The sequence below is a fragment of the Trachurus japonicus genome, chromosome 6, assembly GCF_045865225.1.
Source record: "Trachurus japonicus isolate A0001 chromosome 6, Traja_1.0".
In the NCBI taxonomy this organism is placed as follows: domain Eukaryota; kingdom Metazoa; phylum Chordata; class Actinopteri; order Carangiformes; family Carangidae; genus Trachurus; species Trachurus japonicus.
Window position 1 is genome coordinate 915,890 of NC_140912.1, and position 20,333 is coordinate 936,222.

At 40.0% G+C, this 20,333-nt stretch overlaps 1 protein-coding gene across 2 annotated transcripts; it reads left to right on the plus strand.

Annotated features, from left to right (window-relative positions):
- The first annotated feature begins 321 nt into the window (after positions 1–321).
- Positions 322–20,122, plus strand: tasor2 (transcription activation suppressor family member 2). 2 transcript variants are annotated; one of them, XM_085778194.1, is made up of 22 exons: positions 322–992; positions 1,295–1,443; positions 1,598–1,693; positions 1,784–1,856; positions 5,205–5,296; positions 5,408–5,545; positions 5,824–5,957; positions 6,084–6,100; positions 6,422–6,521; positions 6,620–6,714; positions 6,863–6,969; positions 8,610–8,682; positions 8,803–8,871; positions 9,001–11,160; positions 11,540–12,281; positions 12,438–12,894; positions 13,391–16,885; positions 17,312–17,428; positions 17,513–17,666; positions 17,777–17,882; positions 18,974–19,155; positions 19,406–20,122. In XM_085778194.1, the coding sequence occupies exons 1-22, from the start codon at positions 959–961 to the stop codon at positions 19,501–19,503; spliced, it is 8,688 nt and encodes a 2,895-aa protein (XP_085634320.1). In that variant the 5' UTR covers positions 322–958; the 3' UTR covers positions 19,504–20,122. The 2 variants fall into 2 exon arrangements, with proteins under 2 accessions (XP_085634320.1, XP_085634321.1); XM_085778195.1 differs by having other exon boundaries at positions 11,966–12,281.
- The last annotated feature ends 211 nt before the right edge of the window (positions 20,123–20,333 follow it).

Here is a 20,333-nt window from a genome sequence, read left to right on the forward strand (position 1 = left end):
CAACCATGACCACTAGCCAGGAAGCTAAACCACAAGTGGTAGGCTACTACTGCTGGCTGGGTTACTTTGGGGTTTATTTGGCACTGCTGAGGTCCATGTCAAAAATATACTTGAAGCTTTTTCATTTGCATTTAACAACATACTTATGACACGTATGTGACTGTGGAATAATGTCAGATACAGGTTTATTCCATGGATGTAGATCCATGGTTCATGTATAAAACCTGGGGCCCATAGTTGCTGCATTTATATTAGTAGCTACAGTAAAAACAGTCCAGTGAGAGGCTGAACGTCATGTAACTGATCCCAACTTCCTCATACAGCCCCATTAAACCACGCCGAGTTGCGAAATACACTGCGTAAACCCTCAAAACCGGACACAGGATTCACATGCTTGGATTAAAAAAAAAGCGCTCGTTTGACAGCGTCCGACCGTTTATCATTATCAATCGTAGCTACATTTTTCGATGGAAAAGGGAAGCAGACACGAGAAGTGAAAACCGCAGGCTCAAACTAGGCTCGTCATAGCTTTAACAACTGCCTCAACACCACCGCCACAGTTTGGTGTAGACTTTCAAGATGGATGCTGTCCCCTCGATAGGTTTCTGTTTCTTTTTCGATCCGGATCGGGCAAGCACAGACCACCGAGGCATGGAAACACGCTGGAGACAGAGGATCTTTGACTAAGAAACGGATTTGTTACCGGTGAAGCGACAGAGTTAGATTTAAGCGTTTATATCGGCTCCTAGACGTTTGGACTGTCGCCTATTTTTTAACTTCCTGGTTGTCGCATTAATATGTCTGTCGAAACTGCGGCGAAAGCTCGAGTGACTTTGAGAGGATTTTTGGACACCAGATACATTGGACATTATAAATCCACTGTGATGTTTAAAACTAGAGACAACCATTTCCAACGAAGGGCAAAAGGAGAGCGTCAGATTTCGTAGAGACTTCAGCAATGGAAAGTGAAAATGGTGGTGCCTCGCGTAAAGGTGACGAGCCTTCCCCTTCCCGTAACTTTAATTTAGGGCAGAAATGTGGTTTGGACATTTTATTCCGACACTTGTAACCACCACCGTGTAGATAATATTGTTGTTTGTGAGCCGACAGAAAATGACGAGTGGTATGTGAGTGTGTGTGTGTGCGTGTATGTGTGTGTGTGTTGTGTCCCCCAGGACAAATAGTCCTAGTCTTGTGAAACTTTTTTTCATAGGCTAAAAAAAAAACTATGTTCTCTATTTTCACCATGTCGCTTGTGTGGTATGCTCATGTCAGTGTTTTTGTCCACTTTTAGGTTTTTTAGAGCCTGTTTCAGACACTTCTGACGTCTTTCAAAACAATATTTTGGCTCAACTTCAAAGTGCGTATTTGTATGAGGAGTCAAAGCAGTGTTTCAAATACAAGTCCGCTGTCCTGGTCCAGAACACAGCTCTGGAAAAAAAGGTCTGTATCTCAGAGAACTTTTGCCCCACAGAGTAATGAGAGCATGAAAACACAACTTATCCTAAATTCAGTGAAAGGAGCTCAACAAAGACCACTGTATTTGATAGCTCTTCATTGTGTTTTTTGTTTTGTTTTTTAAAATCTTTGGCTTCAGTACAACGACTTCCGAGCAAGGAGAAGAGAAGCAGGATATTCCGAGGAGGATTTGAAAGAAACCTATGGATTTTTACTGTTCGACGATGTGAACAAGGTACAGACAAGAAACACTGCCACACCTGAGAATACATGTGATAACAAATCCTAAGGTCATGCTGATATTGTTATTTTTACATGTTCAAAGGCCCAAGCACTTGCGGAAACTGGTGTCTGCACAGGAAATGATACATGTACGACTCTGGGAGATCCTTGGAAGGGTAAATTATTTATGACTTGTTTTACTCCCTTAAACAGTCACTATATCGATCAGTGGTGAACACACCTGAAGTGTGTATGCTAGGGCTGAGCAATGCACAAGAGGTCTTATTTCTAGGCAGAAAACACCCATTTTGGATTTGCATGCAATTGTGCTAACATATAACTCATTAAGCCATTTTTATAGTAATTAACAAAGTTATTACCTTGATGGTCATATCCAGGATATTGTCCATAGCAAGCACACTGTCTGTAGTGAAATAATCTTGTGCAGAGATAGAGTAAAGAATCATCCTTGTTGAGTGCCTGCTGCTCCTCTGCATTTGAAAGTGAAAGCAAGCTAAATAGCTCTATGAATGTATAGAAATGAAAGTGGAAGACTGCTGTGAAACAGAAAGTGTAATTTGTTAAATTCAGGATGTGAGGGGTGTTGGGGGAAGGACAGCAGCATTTTTTTTTAGCAGCATTTTATTGTCTGTTTAACTTCACTCTGTTACACTGATGAAATGCAACTGTTACATATGCATTTGCTTATTTATCTGCATATTTTGCCTTGTAACATCAAGTTAGAAAAGTGCCTTAACTAAGATTTTCTGTATGTGTTTTTTACCAGCACTAGGCTGTGATAAGAGTAGGAGATAAAAGGTGTAACTGGCTGGTCAAAGTCCTTTATTTTTTAGTGGATGGTACTATGAAATCACCCTGACGTGGAACACAAAAAAAGAAACCGTGTCACATGTGATTTAATGTAGTCTTGTTGCATGAGGATAATCTAGTGTTAACATCAGTTCCTCTCTCGATCTGTTTTAGTTTCTGTACAGAGTACATGTTTTAATTAGCAGACCTTATTTAAAGGGACATTGTGTAAGTTCTCCTGTTATCTATTCACGAAAATTGATTATTTGGTTCAAAAGTATGTTTTTCATTAATCAGTAATCCCCCCCATCAACAAACTGAAGTGTTCCTTTCAGCTCTGAATTAGCCGTTCATATCATTCATATCTCCATGGAGCGGGTAAGCTCGGTGCTGGCTGCCATGTGGTGTCGCCATGTTTTTACGTTCAGTGGCAGCGTGACGGTAGGAAACCATGGAAACTCGGCTCAGGTCGAGGTGGCGTCTGTGAAAAGTCACCGCGGTAACGCAGTGAGGAGGAATGGAGCGTTACACTGATGCTGCATTCACCTGCAGGCGGGCAGACGGCCGTCGGTGACAAACCAGAAGTCATTGTCATTGATCAGTGTATTGTCGGTTTATACATTGTATATGCCTGTTCCCATTAAAAAAGGAAAAAAACAAAACAAAAAAAACAAGATGTCATTTTAGTCACAGAAGTCGAGAGAAAGCCGGTAAAACGTGGGTCAGGTCAACAATATGACATCGTCATGACAACATATTGTGTATTGTTTTGCCTTGTGCTGACGAACGACTTGTTAACATAGAGGCTTGTTTATGCCGTTACGTGCAGCGGCTGTCGTCCGTCTGCCGTCTGCCCAATTTCACGTGAATGCAGCATGAAAAATACGATTGAGTTGCTTGCGATATACAACCACAACGCTAGATGGGAGTAATTCCTACACAATGTCCCTTTAAAGAGGAACTATGCAAGTCTGGTCGCTTTTCCGCTGTTTTGCTAACCCTTCGCCAGGCCATTTGCATTTGTACACAATGAAGTCGGCGAACAATCAATAGATGGAGTGGTGGATAATGTTATATAACATATATGAAGTTTGTGTAGTCATAAACAAAAGATTGCAGGTTACAGAGCTTGTTTGTGTCGCGGTGTGCGGGGACACCAGGGCGGTGGCCAAGTACTACAGTTAGTACGTTTACATGCACAGCTTAATCGAACTATGCTCAAAATTAGATTTTGGCGTCTAATCAGACTTCTGTTCTTGTCCCACTTTACATGCAACTGAGAAAATCGAATAACTGACGGGAACATGTCCTCCTCCTCAACACCAGGTGGCGATGATGCGTCGGGTTGATACGGCCCGTTTTCTGGTTGACCTATTAGCCAGGCGGCAGACAGGGCATTTTTGAACAACAGCAAGAGGGTTAATCTACAGCTTTGTTCATCTTGTACATAATGTGCGCGTTACTTATTGTGCAGATAAGATGCACGCTATCCCTTGTGGTCATGGTGATTTCGAGAGGCAGACAAGAATGACGTAACGCTACAGCAGTAGTTTCTGCGACCGGCTTGGAGCATGCGCACATGCGTTGTCCAGTTAAACTCCAATTAAGGTGCCGGAGAAAGTCGATTTCCAATCGCATTATCTGGGTGTCTTAATCGGAGTTGGAGAATTCCAATATTAGTCGGACTAAAGCGTTTACATGCACTCAATTGTCCAGTTATAGTCGGATTAAGGCAAAAATTTGTTTTTCTCAAGTGTCATGTAAACGTACTGACTGATGATGCAAGGTTGGTTTTCAGCCATGAGACACCAGGTGGAAGGCAGAGAGCTTCCTTCTCACTCGTATCAAGTCACAAGTCATGTAGTTAACTATCACAATTACTCCAGAGCTTAATTAGGGTAAAAATGTAGCATATAGCCATGGGAAAAATCCTGCAGAGTTTCTCTTTAATACCTTCACCTACCAAACACATGGATTCCTAACTTTCTTTACAGATTAATGAGGCTTTTGTGGGGTTATACTGTTTTTGGTAACTTTCCTCACTTTGACAGTAGACTGCATGTGAGGAAGAACAAAAAACCCACCTAACTTGCTAAACCAGTTATTGGCTGTTTCTTTTACCTGCTCCATTCAGACTTGTATTGTGTTGTTTTCCGTGAGTGAGAGAGCTCTGCTGAAAGTCAGTCTTCTTCAGAACTGGCTCCTAAAGGGCACTGTGTTGTAGGACATGTTCAGGCCCATAACAGTGACCAATCGATATGCAAGTGTACAACCCACATCCTTTTACTGGCTGAAGCCATCTGCTGTCAGTCAAGCAAACAGGGCCCCAAATGTTCCTCTTTTTAAACCTGATTAAAAAAAAGATCAGTAACAGTGTACATTAGACAAAGTGAAAGTAACTCAGTTCTAAAATTAACGAGAATTATTAAACTTATTGTAGAACATAATGGAGCATTGTTGTGAGTTCATGCAGGCACAGTGGGTGAGGCCATTCAGATAACTGATAGCTGTTTGGTGTGTCATTGACAGCTGTTAAACATCTCTCAGGGTGTGGTTGAGCTGGAGGAGTGGCAGTTGTGTGGAAATCTACTACAAAGCTTTGCGTTAAACATTCTAGTTTTTTAATGATGTCTGCAAATCTTAATATGTCACTCTCTTCCTGTTTTAAGTTCTACCTGGATATTTGATAATGAAAGTTCTGCATGTTCACACAGGTGTTTACATATCAATGTACTCCGACTGTTTGGATCTGAATCGCTGGTATCATGGGAAATCTGGATACATTGCCATCATAAGGCTGACAAAGGTATTGAAAATGGAAATTGTGGGGAAAAAAATTTTATGGAGAGGTGGCCATCGCCTTAAAAGATATTATTTCATGAATATAACCGTTGTCCCATTGTATGGTTACCACCAGGGGAGAGTAAAAGAGGTTTTAGAGAACTACACCCAGAATTTCACGGCACCCACTGAGGGGTTTGACTGCCATGTGTCAGAACAGCTGCCGTCAGTGTCAGCCCAAACCAGCTCCTTTCTTGCTTTTGAGAGAACCCAGGTAAGAGAAAGCATGTGCTATGCCATCAGCAATTTTAATTTGTAGATGTGCTTAGTTTGTGAATTCATGTCACTGCAGCAACAACAACTTCATGCAACTAATTGTACTGTATCAGTCCTCGGATGTTGTTGTAGTCAGTGACATTATGTTTCTTTCTTATCTGACTGTGTGTAAGTGCATCAGTTCATATATTGTTGTGCACCTTAGTACATGACTGCATGATAAGAAGGAAAAATGAATGTCAGGCAGCTCACGTGCCTTTTGTTTTGGTCTTGCAGTATTACATGTACGAGCTGTTAAGTGATGGAAGCAAATCAACGGCTCAGTCTCCCAGTGCTGCCTGTCCTTTCGCTATTGTATCATTTTCATATACAGACACCAAAGCAACACTTGCAGCACAACAGGAGACAAGGTAATGTGACACAATAACAACACATACTCCTGGCCCTGATAATTATTATGTAGTATATTCCTGATCTAATGCCATTTAATACACTATTTAAGTTATATTAATTGTTTCCAATTTTTTTCTTTTCAGTGAGGAGAAAAAACAGGGTAAGTAATGTGAAGGAAACCCATCAGGGTTTTTCCCATAAAGCTTCCTGTCACAAAGACATACAGTGGCACTGTCACAAGGTTCAGTATTCTGCAGTTCAGTCACAGATTCAGCCCACCGGTGTCGCTTTTTGAATAACATGTAATGAAACATACCAGTTGTGTAAGGACATCTATGAAGCTTAAAATTAAATTCATACTATTTCATTTCACAACTGTACCTCATGGGTACTAAACCTTTAATTAACACACATGAACTTTAATGAATACAATACGCAATTAACTTTTTAATAGTCGTTGTATTTGATGATTTTATTTCAGTTTATCATTACCTTCCCTGGAGGGGTCAGCTTCAAATAGGCGCCCAGCTCTACAATGTTGCTCTGAGGTCTGCAGGAGGTGCCTTGATTCCTGCAAAACTGTGAGTTAACGGTGCACAAAATACACTTTGTTCTTTGTTGACTTAGATCACGTAGTTTTATAAGCTAGTTATATTCTTTATCTTTGTTTCTTTTACAGTCCTACAGTAGTCAAAGTTGACAGAGCCATTTCCATGTCAGACCTCATGCAGCTGCTGCCGAGGTCTGTCTTTGAAAACTACTTCTCGGGTGAAGGTATGTTTTCAGATGTCAGAAAAGAATATCCTTGTCATCCGAGAGTTATATAAACAAATGTTTCAACATAATTCCTGTATTTGGTGGGCATAGAAATGTATAGGAACAAGTTTGGGTATATGTATTTATCTATTTTACTGTCTTTTAGTCTTTCAGGATGGCTTATACTGCAGTCTGTGTGAGCTGATTTCTTCTGAGGCTGAAGAAACCAAATCACTCTCTCTTCTTCTGCAGCAAATCAAGGAGAAAGATCTTGTAAGTGTGTTTATTACTCCGTCCATTAAAGATCAAAAATGATAAGTCATGATGAACCGAGAGACCAATGTGGTGTTTTATAACTGTGTTATCAGTTTGGTTGTGATGAACCTAAAGTACCCAGTTTACACTGATATGGTAAAGATAGCCAAGCCAACACTTCTTACCCTTTTTTTTTTTTACGGTAACCAGCAGAAGTAATGTATTTTATCAAACAACTGCTTCAACAATTTAACTGACAATAGATAGTAAATGTTGATTGCACAATTTAGCTATCAATAGGTTTCCTCAGGAAACATAAATGGCTGTTGATGGTACAATTGGGGTAATTGAATTCTACCCAGCAGAGAGAAAGTTAGCCCTGGACTTATCCACTAGGACCAACTTAATGGATTTTTGGATGAATTTAACAGTAGAGCCAGTTCTATAATTGGGATTTTCAGTTCCTTACTGATTGATTGAGTGATAGAGCTAAGTGATCATAGTTCCACCATTGGTTAGCCGTATGCCATAAGTTTCCCCATTGGCAGCTATCAAAGTGAACTGGCACAAACAGTCTCTATCAGGAGGCATTTATTGTGCAGTTATTGCAGTGTTGGCAACAGAGCATTTTTGGCACTAGAGTCAGGGATTTGATTTTCAAAAGAGCACGTAGACACAAATCTAGCAAATTTTGGACCAACCTTGGTGCGAGTTACCATTTATGCCCCCTTTGCATTAATTCTGTACAGTAAATGGGAGAGGCAGAGCAGAACTTTGTTACTTTATTGCAATCTTAATGGACAGAGATTCAATCATTTTTGCAAGCTTGTTCCATTGTCTCACAACAGTATGCAAATGAAAATGCATATTAAAATATGGTATGTGTGAGCATAGACAGTAGGAGAGAGGCAAACGGATGAAAAACTGGAACTGGCTGACGCCAGACAGAATGCAAATGCAAGTCGATGATGTCAGCACTCCAATAACACCGTATGTGGTTCAGTTACATACAAGGTTCTTGCCTAAACTTCTTCACACAGTAAAACAAGTGTTGGCCTCCCAGTTTTTCACCCAGTAGTTTCTATGGCCAGTCTGACTATGGAGAGAGCTCCAGAGCTTCATTAGGTTCAAAACCAACATTCACTTGGTATTATTTCTACTAGACCATTAATGAAGAATGCCTACTTATTTACTCTGCATTTGCTATAGCACCAAGATTAGACTAGTTCAGATTGACATTCTTATGGTTGCTTCTTGTCATGGATGGTAGGCAAGCTGATGGTGGTAGCCATATTGCCAACAGTAAAGCTAGCAAGAGGAAAGAAACAATTCGTCATCCATTTGGTAATCTAATTCACAAAAAATACATTTCCTGCCAGTTACCATTCTAATGAGCAATAGTGAAACATAGTATAGTCCCTTTTAGGACTGTGGTGCCAATATTGATTACACTGGGAAACAGTGGGGTGGGGGGTCGCTTTAATTGAGGGGTAATTACTTTTCACTTATTACTTATGAATTACTTTTCTGTCAATTCAGGTCCAATACTTTGGAGCAGTTGATCTCCTTTTTATATAATTAGCACTGCATATAGCGTAAGGTTGGTTTGACTTGATATGTAATGTTAAAAAATCTACCTCAAACCCATTTTCGCACAGGCTTTCCCTGTTCCGCTGAATGATGGTGGTTTTCTTATCCTGTTGAATTCCTCCCATTTCCTCACATATGATGGTAAGATATAAAAACAATGACAGCATATGATATTATCAGTCTCATGACAAAATTGCCACAACTATATGTTTTGTAAACAACCACAATTCAGCTTTACCAACATAACTTTGTTTCTTATAGACACCAGCAATTCGAGTGAGGTCCTGCAAGGCATGTTTGTTTTTCCAGTCTCCCGGGCTATATACAGAGGTAAAGTTGGCATGCATTTGCTAGTTTCATTCAATCTTTCTCACATGCCATAAATTAACAGGAAACTGTCTTTCAGTGACACTTGTAGTAGAAGAGATAAAACAAATATCATTTTTTGATTTATCACAGGTACAAAATCTGAACAGAGGAAAGCAACTATGTCATCTGAAATTCTGCGGGTTCTCCCAGTTCTAAGTTATGCATTGGGGGAAGCTGAGAAGAAGCCCTTCGACCCAAGTGAAGAACTCTGTGAAGTGTTGGTGCAGCATATGCAGAGTTATGCAGCATTAATAAATCCTGGGTTGGAATTAAGTCCCTCAAGGGATGTAAGCATTTTTCCAGATCAGTATGATGTGCCTGAGGCACACAAAAACCTCTACTCATCTCCCGAGTGGACTGACGGGGCATGGACGGGCTTTAAGTCTTACCTGAGCAAACCGGTCTCCTTTCAAATACCAGTGTCCAAGTCTTCAGAAATTCTGGCAGCTGGGCAAGAAGAGCGAAGAGAAGACCTTGATGATGATGTCTACATCTGTCTGTCATCTCCAGAGGAGGCACCAGCCAGTCAGGTTGACATGGGGTCAGAGGACCAGCCAGCTGACCAGAAATGTACAGTAAATGTTGAGACATCTGGAGACAGTGGTGTAACAAGGACTGAAGCACAGGTTGACTTCACAGCTGTGCCTCATAGTGTTGCAGCAGATGAATCGCTGGCTGGAGATGCAACCAAAGACAATGAACCATATGACCTGTCTGCACCAGTCAAAACTGATAACATGGGGACAGAAAATCTCCTTACTCCCCCTAGATCAGAAGACCTTTCTGCAGAGCTGATTGTCAGCATCACCTCAGCAGAGCAAACTCTTGCTAATGAGAGTTTAAGTGTGATCAGTACTGTGTCAGCAACAAAGGAAAATGACTTTCAGCTTTCTAGTTTTTCGGCAGGTAAATTGCAATCAGCAGGAGCAAATGCTGTGCATGGTAAGACTGTCAGAACAAAAAATAAAGACTGCCCCGGTGTCACCAATATTGCAAAAACAAAAGGACTGAAACTACGAAGGGGACGTTCCATAGGTTTGAAAAAGGAATCTAAAGACAGTGTTGAGACTCTTAATTCACAAACTGTCAAAACAGTGGATATCTCCAAGAGTCAGAAGGACGATCAGGTGAAGGAATCATCAGGGGATTTAAAGCTGAATAATCCTTTGAAAGTTGGTCGGAGAAAATTACCGAGGCGAAAACGCATATTTGGAAAATTATCATCTAGAAATAAGAAAGTGAGATCTACTGTTGGTTTAGCAGTAGCCAATGAGAAAAAATCAGCTCCCGGGCAGCAGAGCATGAAGGACAACATTTTAATGGAACTTGAAGTTTTTCCCTTTAGAAAGAAAATTGAGCGCTGGGACTTGAAACCGGTTGTTAGTGTCTGCGGGAGAATTTTAGTTCCTTTTGGCACTGTAGATATTGCTGCTCAGATAAAGAATTTAAAAGATAAATCTCAGTGTGCAAGTGGTCAACAGCATCTTGAAAAAACGTTGGATGATGCCTCTGTGAATACTCCTGACAAAGTAGAAATGCAGCAACACATGACCACTGCTCCAGAGACAGCAGTGGATGAAACAGAGGCCACAACATCCAAGGATAAAGGGAGCCATCTTCAAAATGATGTGGGCAGTCATACTAATACTGACCATAAACCTCAGAGACAATCAGACAATGGTCCTTTGCCTTTGAATCCAGAGAGTATTGAGCATTCTTCAGACACTCCCCCCTCAGAAACAGTTAAAGAAAAGCACACTGACAGCTCCTCCCCCGGAAAGAGTGCACCAAAGGGAGAATTTCTGTTGAGTAAACTAAAATCAGTTCTTTTAAGGGGGAAAAGAAAATCAGATTCCCCTGTGCCAGAGAGAACATCTACAGATACTGCCCAGAGCACCGGGCCTTGTCTCAAGAAGGGCAAAGACTCTGACATTGAGGCTTTGAAGAGTAATAATGAAATTGTCCAGGACACAAATGTGGGTGTGAAGGAAGTTTCAAAGATGCAGTCGGTAGATATTCTTTTTGCATATGCCCTAGGCCTGACCCCTATAGAGAAACCAGATAAGTCACAGAAAAGTGAGGGGCAGGATTCTCAACAAAGGAAAGATTCATCTGAGACACAAGAACAAACCATTCTGGTCAAACCACCGCAAATCATACACAAGCCTCCATCAATCTTCCCAAGAGGTGGAAGGATAAAAACACTCAAGAAGCATCAAGGCCTTTCAGCAGAACATATTAGAAAGAAATGTAAGTCATATTTCAAAAATAATTGTAATTCATTTCTCTCTATTATTGAATAAATCCCTGCTAATATTGTGCATGACATTAAAACTGATTACCCTTTTCTTGGCTGTTTCCTTTGCAACTTTCCTCAGCATGCTTTCATTGCACTCTGTTCAGTGTTTGCTAATTCTTAGCTTTTTGCTTTCTTTGTGCAGCATTTTTGCCAGTACTATCCATCTGAACCCAAAGATGGCTTAACAAATGAATTACTTTGAACAATCAGATAGTTAACATGCTAGTTACGAGTTCCTGAGTAATGTATTGGTATATTTCAAATGCTTTCAATGTGCTACTTTTTTATCTTCATGCAATTTCTCTCTTCTCCTCTGTTTTGTCTCCACAGGGTGGTTGCATTTTCAAAGCCCAGCTTGTATTTCCACTGACAAACTCAGAAACAAAGAATGTACTAGGGATAATTCTGTCAGGAAGACTGTTAAGGAAAAAATGAACAGTGCTTGCACATCTACAGATGCTTTGAACTTACTTGCTGACTTGGCCCTCAGTGCCAATAATGACCAGGCCCCACCACAACCAGACCCAGCACTTGAAACAACTCCTGAGACAAGTTTGAAGAAGTGTGGCCTTACAAAAGATGTTGCCATTGCTGAACAAGAGTCAGTTCTTCATGCTCTGCTTAGACAGCCTGCAGCTAGACTCATTCAGCTTTTTGAGTCTCCTTCACCAAGTGGAAGTGAATTGGTTGATTTAATAACTAAAGAACATGCTTACTCATTGCCCCCATCTTCCCCTCTGCTGTTGGGTTTGCCAGGTACACCCTTCCAGGTATCCCCTTTAAGTGGTTCCACTAGACTGCTGCACCCTCAACAGCAGTTGTATGGCGATGGCATACAAACACTACACCCCTCTGTTTGTCAGGAAGACAGGGGTGAACAAAACCACAGGACTCCTGGAAACCTGAAAAAACATGTGGTGCACAGGAGAAATTTCAGATACTCCCGCACCTTTGTTAACACAGGTTCATCTGTCCAAGTCACAAGGCAATGGAAGGAGAACTATGACTTTAATCAAGACAGCAAGTTTTCAAGTGACGCAAAAGACAGAGCTATCGTACGAGCCTTACATGGGTACGTATATTGTGTTTATTTGCAGAAGAAAACGTTTATTTTAATATCATGTCAATGCTTTACTTGTATCTTGTTAACACGTCACCAATATGCAGTAACATTGATCAGATGAGGTTATTTCACTACAAGCTGCTCATTTTTGTATCCTTTCTATAGCCCATGGGATTTTTCCATTCAAGACACCACTGAAGAACTACGGCTCATTGTCCACATGTGGATAGGTCTATTTTATAGCCGGTCAACACCAAGATTTTTCCATGTGGACTCAAACTTTGCATGTTCAAAAGAGGGTGATTCTGCGGGAACATCTAGTGAAATGGAAGCAGCAGCACCAGCTCAGCCTGAGCTCAAAGGAACTTCATTTGATCCTTCCCCAAGTGTAGCTGGCACTCAAGACCCCTCAATTTCAGAAGCTTTGGACCTCAGTAAAAAAGTTAACTCTGTCATGGACCAAGGACCTGTAATTTTGGACTTGTCACTGAGAAACTCCAGCTCAGAGATCCACAGTTCAGATCCAGAAGTCAACAAACAAGAGACTTCTGTGTCTAGCGAACAGACAGAGGCAACTGAAACATCCAGCGCACTCGTCGTGTCACCTATGGGACAACAGGAGGTAAGCACATTTCATGTTGAATTCTTAAGTTACTGTCCTGATTATCAGATGTTTCTGCAGGATATATAATGATCTAACTGCCAGTTTTTGGTGTGTGTGTGTTATGTAATATTGTAAGGCATATAAGGCCTCCAGTCACTGGCATAACTAACCTTTCATGCTATAGAGACCTACTGAAGGGGGTAGAATTATGTGAAAGGAATAACCTGCTGTTTTCCAGCAGGGAAACACAGAGACACCAACAAAACGGTTAGGACCTTAATTTAGAGGACTATTTTGTTCTCCAAGGACTACAGACACATCAGTATTGACATTGGATGTATGAATATCCTCACACCCACAAGGCTGTGCTGTTCTCATTTCATTTCCAGTTTCAGCAACTAATGTTTTGTTGGACCCGGAACTTGGATTGGATTGTACTTTATTGTTCCGAATGAAAGAGCAACAGTGTTTATAATGTGTAATTCTCATATTGTCTCGCTCTCTCTTTTTCCAGTCTGACAAGACATTGGTACCCTCTGCAGAGAGTATTAATGAATTGAAAAGTGGCAAAAGCATCAATGGAAATGAGAGAATTTGCAGTCCTTTGCAAAAATCTGGTTGCCTGCTTTACACTGATGTACCATCTTTTCAAGCGGATGAGAAGAGACAACAAGAAGTGACAGAGAATGTTCAGACTACCTCAGGAATTGACGATATGTCAAATGGATGCAACAAAGTGAAAACCTCCATGAAGAAAATTGAACACGCTGAAATTAGAGACAAGTGCTTGGTTCAAAAACATGCAACTTATTCATCTGAATCCATCAGAGACAAAGGGGGAGAGCCAAACAGAGAAGCAGATGAGGTGGTTGATATAGACGAGAATGAAGAAACTGAATCCAAGGAAAACCTGGAAGTGAAAGAAAACCCATGCCAGGAAGAAAGCATGGAACCTTCTTCAAAAGTGATTGATACAGGTGATGATTTTACCAGAAAAGATCCAGGTGCCATCTGCAGTGGAAACAGTTTTGAAAATGAGAAGCACTTATCAGGGGAGGATGCTCAAGCAGTCTCACTAAGGCAGGCTGAAAATGTTAATGAACATATGGACTCTTGTACAGAATATGAAGACAGTGTGATCGCAGCTGATTACTTTGGAAAAGAAAATGGACTTGATGAGAAAGACAGAAGCATTTCAGCTGTGGCAGTTGACAGGGATTCGAGTGAACAACAGATATCTATGACGTGTGACAGCCATGATTCAGTAAAGAAGGATTGCACTACAGATTGTAGTGCAATCCAACCACCATCTGACAAGCAGTCATCTCAAGCAAACAATGAAGCGGATGCCTGCCATGATTTGCAGCTGAGAGAGCTGCCGGTAAAAGGCAGTGCACTGGCAGATGAACATGCTGTTCAACAAGCTCCTAACATTCAATCTGAAATGGAGGTTGCTTCCAATCAACCTGCATTAGAGGAAAATTCAAAGTTATGTTCAACAGATAAGGCCCATTGTCAGATAGCAACATTGCCCATATCTGATGAGAAGACTTGTTCATTAGATGGATCTTGTCTAGCTGGATCTGTTCCTCAGACCAAAGACAATTCGGAAACAGGAAGCCAAAACACTGTAACAGCAGTCCTCAATTTTGGTCCAAGTAGAGGTGAAACAGAATCAAGTGTAGGAAAGGAAAAGGATGAGAATACATTTCCAGAGGAACCACATCCTCACCATTCATCTCAGATTGAGGTACTGAAAAAATGTGTAGCAGAAGATGCATTGGCTAAAGAAACCAATCCCAAATTGAACACAACAAATACAGCATTGGAAAAAAGTCTCAGAGGAGTTGAAATTCCATTTATTGGATTGGACATTTCAGAAGAGGAAATGGTAGAACCACAAATACCAATCCAACAAAGCAAAATTGAAGAAGCTGCTCAAGCAAAGGAAGAAATACCATTAATCACAGAAACTCTGCCTTCAGCCTTGCCCATAGAGGTATGTCATGCATCTGAAATGCACAGTAAAAAGGAGGGACTTCCTGTTGGTAAAATACCACTTCTTGGCATGAATGAAACCACCGACCCAGATGTCTTGGGAAGTGAGTCTGATGACAGGTGCCCTACGCCAACTTTGGATGAGAGGCCATATGAGTGTATACCAGGTTCTGGCCCCAGGAGCAATACTTCTGCTGTTAGTGGTGAAACCTGCAAAAACGTGTCTCAAAAGTGCTTAAGCAGAAGCTCAACTCCTATAATGGATGAGATGTATCCTGAACAAAAGCATCATCAGTCTACAGTTAATGGTGATCCCAACCCTCAATATGGTCTTCATCCTGATCTCGAACTAAGAACTTTACGAGTTCTACAAAGTATAGACAAATACCTCTCTGAATCAAAACAGACTGACAAATCCAGCCAAATTCAAACAGCTGGCAAGAAAAACCATCATGCTCAAATCCCTAACCTTAGCAGCAAGCGCATCTCCACTGGTTCAGTCCGTCAAGACAAGAAGAAAAGCAATTCAAATCCCATGGTGTTGTCAGCCTCTACATCACAGGAACTGCACAAAGAATCTTCAGATCACTTGCTTGTGTCACCATTCAAGAGTAAATTAGAGGAAGTACTTGGTGTGAAGTTGCAGCTTAAGAACTCAGACTCACCACTTACACAACAGTGTTTTGAAAGAACAGATGAGTTACAGGAAACCTCTAAAGGACAAGATTATTGTCATTCTTACACATCTATTTCATCCACTGAGTGTCTGCAAACCATTGCTCCAAGTGTTGGCCAAGACAGGTATAAAACAACGCCTCAGTCCAGTTTAAATCATGAACCCCGCTCTTACAGTCAGCGTCCTGTCATGGCTGTAAAACCATCTAAGAGTGATGAAAGTCAAGTATATTCCAGCTCCGAAGATGGTCAAAATGAATATCCTTCCCCAAATAAATATAAAACACACACCACATGCACTACTATGACCTTGGAGAAGACAGAATGCCTCAAGGGAATTTCTTGGCTCAATGATGAGCAAGAGTCAAGTGTATTTTCCTCTAAAAGTAGTCTGTCTGATGTTATTGACAGTAAAGCTAACTTGGATGAAGCCAAATCAGCACTTCCAGATGCTGCAAATCAGTGCCAAGGAAAGGACATCAAGATTCCACCCTCATCATCTCTATCCATGCAGTCATTTGAATCAGAGAAAAGTGACGGACACCAAAGTGAGATTGATCAGAGGGACCGCTCAGAAGCATCAACATCATTTGGGGATCACAAAGATAATAACACAGTAGATGACAATATCATTGTAGGACCCCAAAGCTCGATCACATGTACAATCTTTAACACAAGTAGGAAGAGACCATATTCTTTTCTGGAGGAGGTTTCTCAGAGGTGCCTTCAAGATGATATCACTCAGGTGTCAATGGAACAGGAGTGCCTTATCTTCTCAGATAAAATGAAACAGCTTTTGAAACGGAGTAAGAGAGGACCTTTCAGCCAACAGGACTCCAAAGAGAAACTGACATTATCTTGCTCTAGTCCTGTGACTGTGCACTTTTCCAGTCTAGAAGAGCAGGAGGACTCGATGGAACTCTCGGATGCACCATCGATTGTTGGACAAAAAATCACGGTTGATGTGTCTGACAGGAAAGGCAAGGTACACCCGACAGAGGGAGATCCTCAAAAAGTGTCTCCAGCAACAGGCAACATGAAGGATCATGCTGGAGTTTCTAGTGTGACTGCAGCATGCTCTGGGTTGTATGAAGCAATGATGGATGATGTTTGCGCTGTCAAAAAGGTCCCATCCAGACCTAAGCATTACAGAACAGAAAGAGGTTACAAAAAGACTGAACCAAGTAACCATTTTGACTTCTGTGATCAAATGAAGAGAGAGATGGATGAAAGCTTTCGAAATAACCTCAACTCAGTTGTGAAGAAATTGTGTAGAACAAAGTACAGATTCTACATATTAATGACATCAGACGATGCCCTCTTTGAGAAAACCAAGGTAAGACAAGTTTTCAGTTAACGTCAAATGTAATTTTTTTTACTACAAACAGTTTTTCAGGGATCTACTGTTGATGGACCTCCTGAAACCACTGAAGTGATATGCTACTGAAATTGTACACATGTCAGAGTAATATTTGTTCCCTGAACAAATAGGTGTCATTCACAAGTGGTTATTTACTCATTAATAGAGATTGTAGGTTGTGGCCCACTTGGATTTATTGCAAGTAAACAAATTTGTTGGACTTCTTCTGCAGAACAATTAATTTCTGTGCTTTTTCATTGTATTATTTGTCACGATCTGGCGCTGGATTTGTGCACACCTCAACTTTCAAACATTTCCAACATTTTTTTGTTTTTTAGTTAAAGCAGTGTAAGGCTTACATGTAAGAATGTCTTTTGGTAACTTATCCTTTATTTTCGAAAGACGCAATTAGAGGCAGAGGGCCACACTGCTGTACAGCCATCTGAGTTCTTCCTCAGTAGCTCTCCACCCCTACTCATCATCCTCAGGAATGAAGACATCGCAGAGCACATTTGTGAGGTAACAGATCAGCTGCTGTTAAAAAAAAAAGGCCTTTATCAATCGGTTATCATGAATTAATGGCTCTTTTCTCTGTTATCTCAGGTCCCACATTTGCTGGAGCTGAAGCAGTCACCTGGTGTGCAGTTTGCTGGAATTGATGAACCAGATGATGTTGTGAATCTCACCCATCAGGAGCTCTTCATGAGGGGTGGTTTCATAATGTTTGACAGAGCAGCACTGGAGCTCCTCAGCATCTGTACGTGTATTTTTCTTGTGTGCTCTCTTGATATGTAACTGTATATCTACAAATTCATTCGAGTTTAAATGTTATTAATGATCTTAACTTTGTGATATATATTTTTTTAGCTGACATGAAAAGGTTCTCAGAAATCTTGCAAGAGTTAAGCAGAGCAGGAAAATGGAAATGGATGCTACACTACAGAGACAGTCGCCGACTGAAAGAAAATGCAAGGTATGAGTCAGCTACAAGAGCAACTAGTTTTTCACATCAAGACCGACAATGGTGTGAAAGTTTTCACTGGAAATTTGAGTGTTTTAACTTTTCCAAAAGATCAAACACATGATGCTGCACAAGACAATACAGCAGATATTACTGATTGATGACCACATCTGGTGAAAATTTCATGTCAATAGCTCTATTAGAAATATATTTTCTGAGAAAAATGTTGACGTGTTCAATACTTATTTTCCCCACTGTATGTCTCACTAAATCAATAAAGAAGGTAACACAACAAAACAAATCCCTGCACACAGAGGGAGCTCACATTAAGTGAAATAAGACAAACCAATGAACTGAGAGGAAGAAAATGGGCAAAATCTATTAATAAAATGACACATAACATTTTCATTACAAAAATTGTCAGAAAATGTACTTAACATGTAACAGTTTTCTACTTTAAAAATTAGAGTAAACCATAAATGTTTACCTTGTAGCAATTAGTTCTTGGAGTTAGAGATTTAGAAGATGCAATGCTTCTCATTCAGAAAAATCTGTATTTGTCTGACACTCATTGACAGAGAACAATGCTTACTGTGTCTATATTGAGCCCATGCAAGTCATTTTTCATAGTATGATACATCCTTTGGTTGGAGAGACTTGTCTCAATAATCACATTCTGACAGGAGCTACCTGTTAACCAAAAGGAAGAGCAGTAACATTTTAAATCTCACATCTTAAATTTCATTTCATTTTTATCAATTTCATTTTCAATTCATACATTATGACAAAATTATGATAGATTATAATTCACACATTCCATGCATGAAAAGGAGCAAGATGAAGAAAAAGAAGTATATACTTTGTTTTCACATTTTCATGAGTAGCTATCAACAAGACCTATTTCTTTCAAGTCTGGTGCATGATAATACATGTGATAAACAATGTTTTTACATATGTCACTTTTTTTATTTTTCCCTGATTTATAGTTTGACATAATTTAGCAAAAAGACTGACTGTCCACTTCTCAAAATCTGATCTCTTATAAATAAATAATAAAAATATGTGCTTGTCTGAGTATTGTTTTTTTCTCCATTCATATGCAGGTTGAGTGCAGAGGCAAAAGAGAAGAGGAATTTCTTAAATGTTTGTCAAGAAGCTGGAATACTGGAGGTCTTGCCTTACCACGAGTGTGACCTCATGTCAAGAGATCAACCTGACTATCTCACATGTTTGGTCCGCCTGCAGGTCCAGAATATCTCTGCCCGGTATCCTATTTTTATAACTGGTGAGACCCTAATGCTCTAATATATTTATCTTGACATTTAGCAAGTCATAGGACTTTGTGATTTATTTATTTGAAGGTTTTATTTACAAGGTTTTATACATATCTCTAATATTATATGAAGAGTAAATAAAACAAAACTAACCATGTCAATACGTAGCCTATAGTAAAAACCTGTGTTTTGGTTCTCTTGTCATACGAAAGTACGTATAATGTTTTGGTTTTGGTTTTGGTTTTGTTTTTGTTCTGACAGAGACGACACCAGGCGGAGCATTTGGAAAAAATGGAATTTTAACAATGACTGTGAACTCATTCATGATAAATTCTCCAATTGAAACATTTACTGTCTGACCAGTCGGAGTCAGAGGGATGACACAGCAGCTCACATCAACAACTCACTGGATGTGAGGAAAAACAATACTAACCATACTACACCTATTGTTTTACTTATAATCATAATTTATTATGTTCTTCATTTGTAAATCCTTTACCATTCAGTTTGTAGATAATGACTATAATGCCTACTGGCATGCACTGTACATACTGTATTCATTTTTGTATTGTATTTTTTGCTGTAAATTGTAAACTTGTGAAATATTGTGATTTTTATGTGATAGGCCTACATTTTTCCTGTTTAGCTGATAATTCTGACTTTATATAACTGCTGCACAATCATTACTATTGTTTTGACTTTGTGTGGTCAAAAGACTCAAAGATTTTTTTTATTTTAAACTTTGTTGCAGTGTTTTTTCATGCTCTTGCAACAAAGCTAAATTGTATTACATATTTAAATTTATTGTTATACACTATTAAGGTTTCTGACAGTGATTATTACCACAATTAAACATTATTACTTAATGCCGAATGTTTAATTTTGTAGGCATAATTCTGTGCAGCATACCTGAAAATAAAGATGTCTTACAGTATCTAGCATCATAGGAATCAGTGCTGGATGAAGGATCTGTACGGAGTGTGTGTGTATTATAATAGTAACAGTAAGTTCAAATAAAAGCTGATCGGCCATAACATTATGAACTCCTGCCTAATATTGTGCAGGTCCTCCCTTTGCCACTTAAGTCATGAAAGCATGTCATTCTTGGTTGCCTGTGCACATGTTGCCAGTTCATCAGTTGTCCTTCCCTGAACCCCTTTTAGTAGGTAGCCTACCGACCACTTAAGAC

What these genes read in the sequence shown, in the direction of transcription:
- tasor2 (XM_085778194.1), top strand. Translation starts at nt 959, where the DNA reads ATGGAAAGTGAAAATGGTGGTGCCTCGCGTAAAG. An exon ending in TGGTGGTGCCTCGCGTAAAG is followed by an intron (nt 993 to 1,294) that starts GTGACGAGCCTT and finishes GTCCACTTTTAG; the next exon opens with GTTTTTTAGAGCCTGTTTCA. An exon ending in CCATCATAAGGCTGACAAAG is followed by an intron (nt 5,297 to 5,407) that starts GTATTGAAAATG and finishes GGTTACCACCAG; the next exon opens with GGGAGAGTAAAAGAGGTTTT.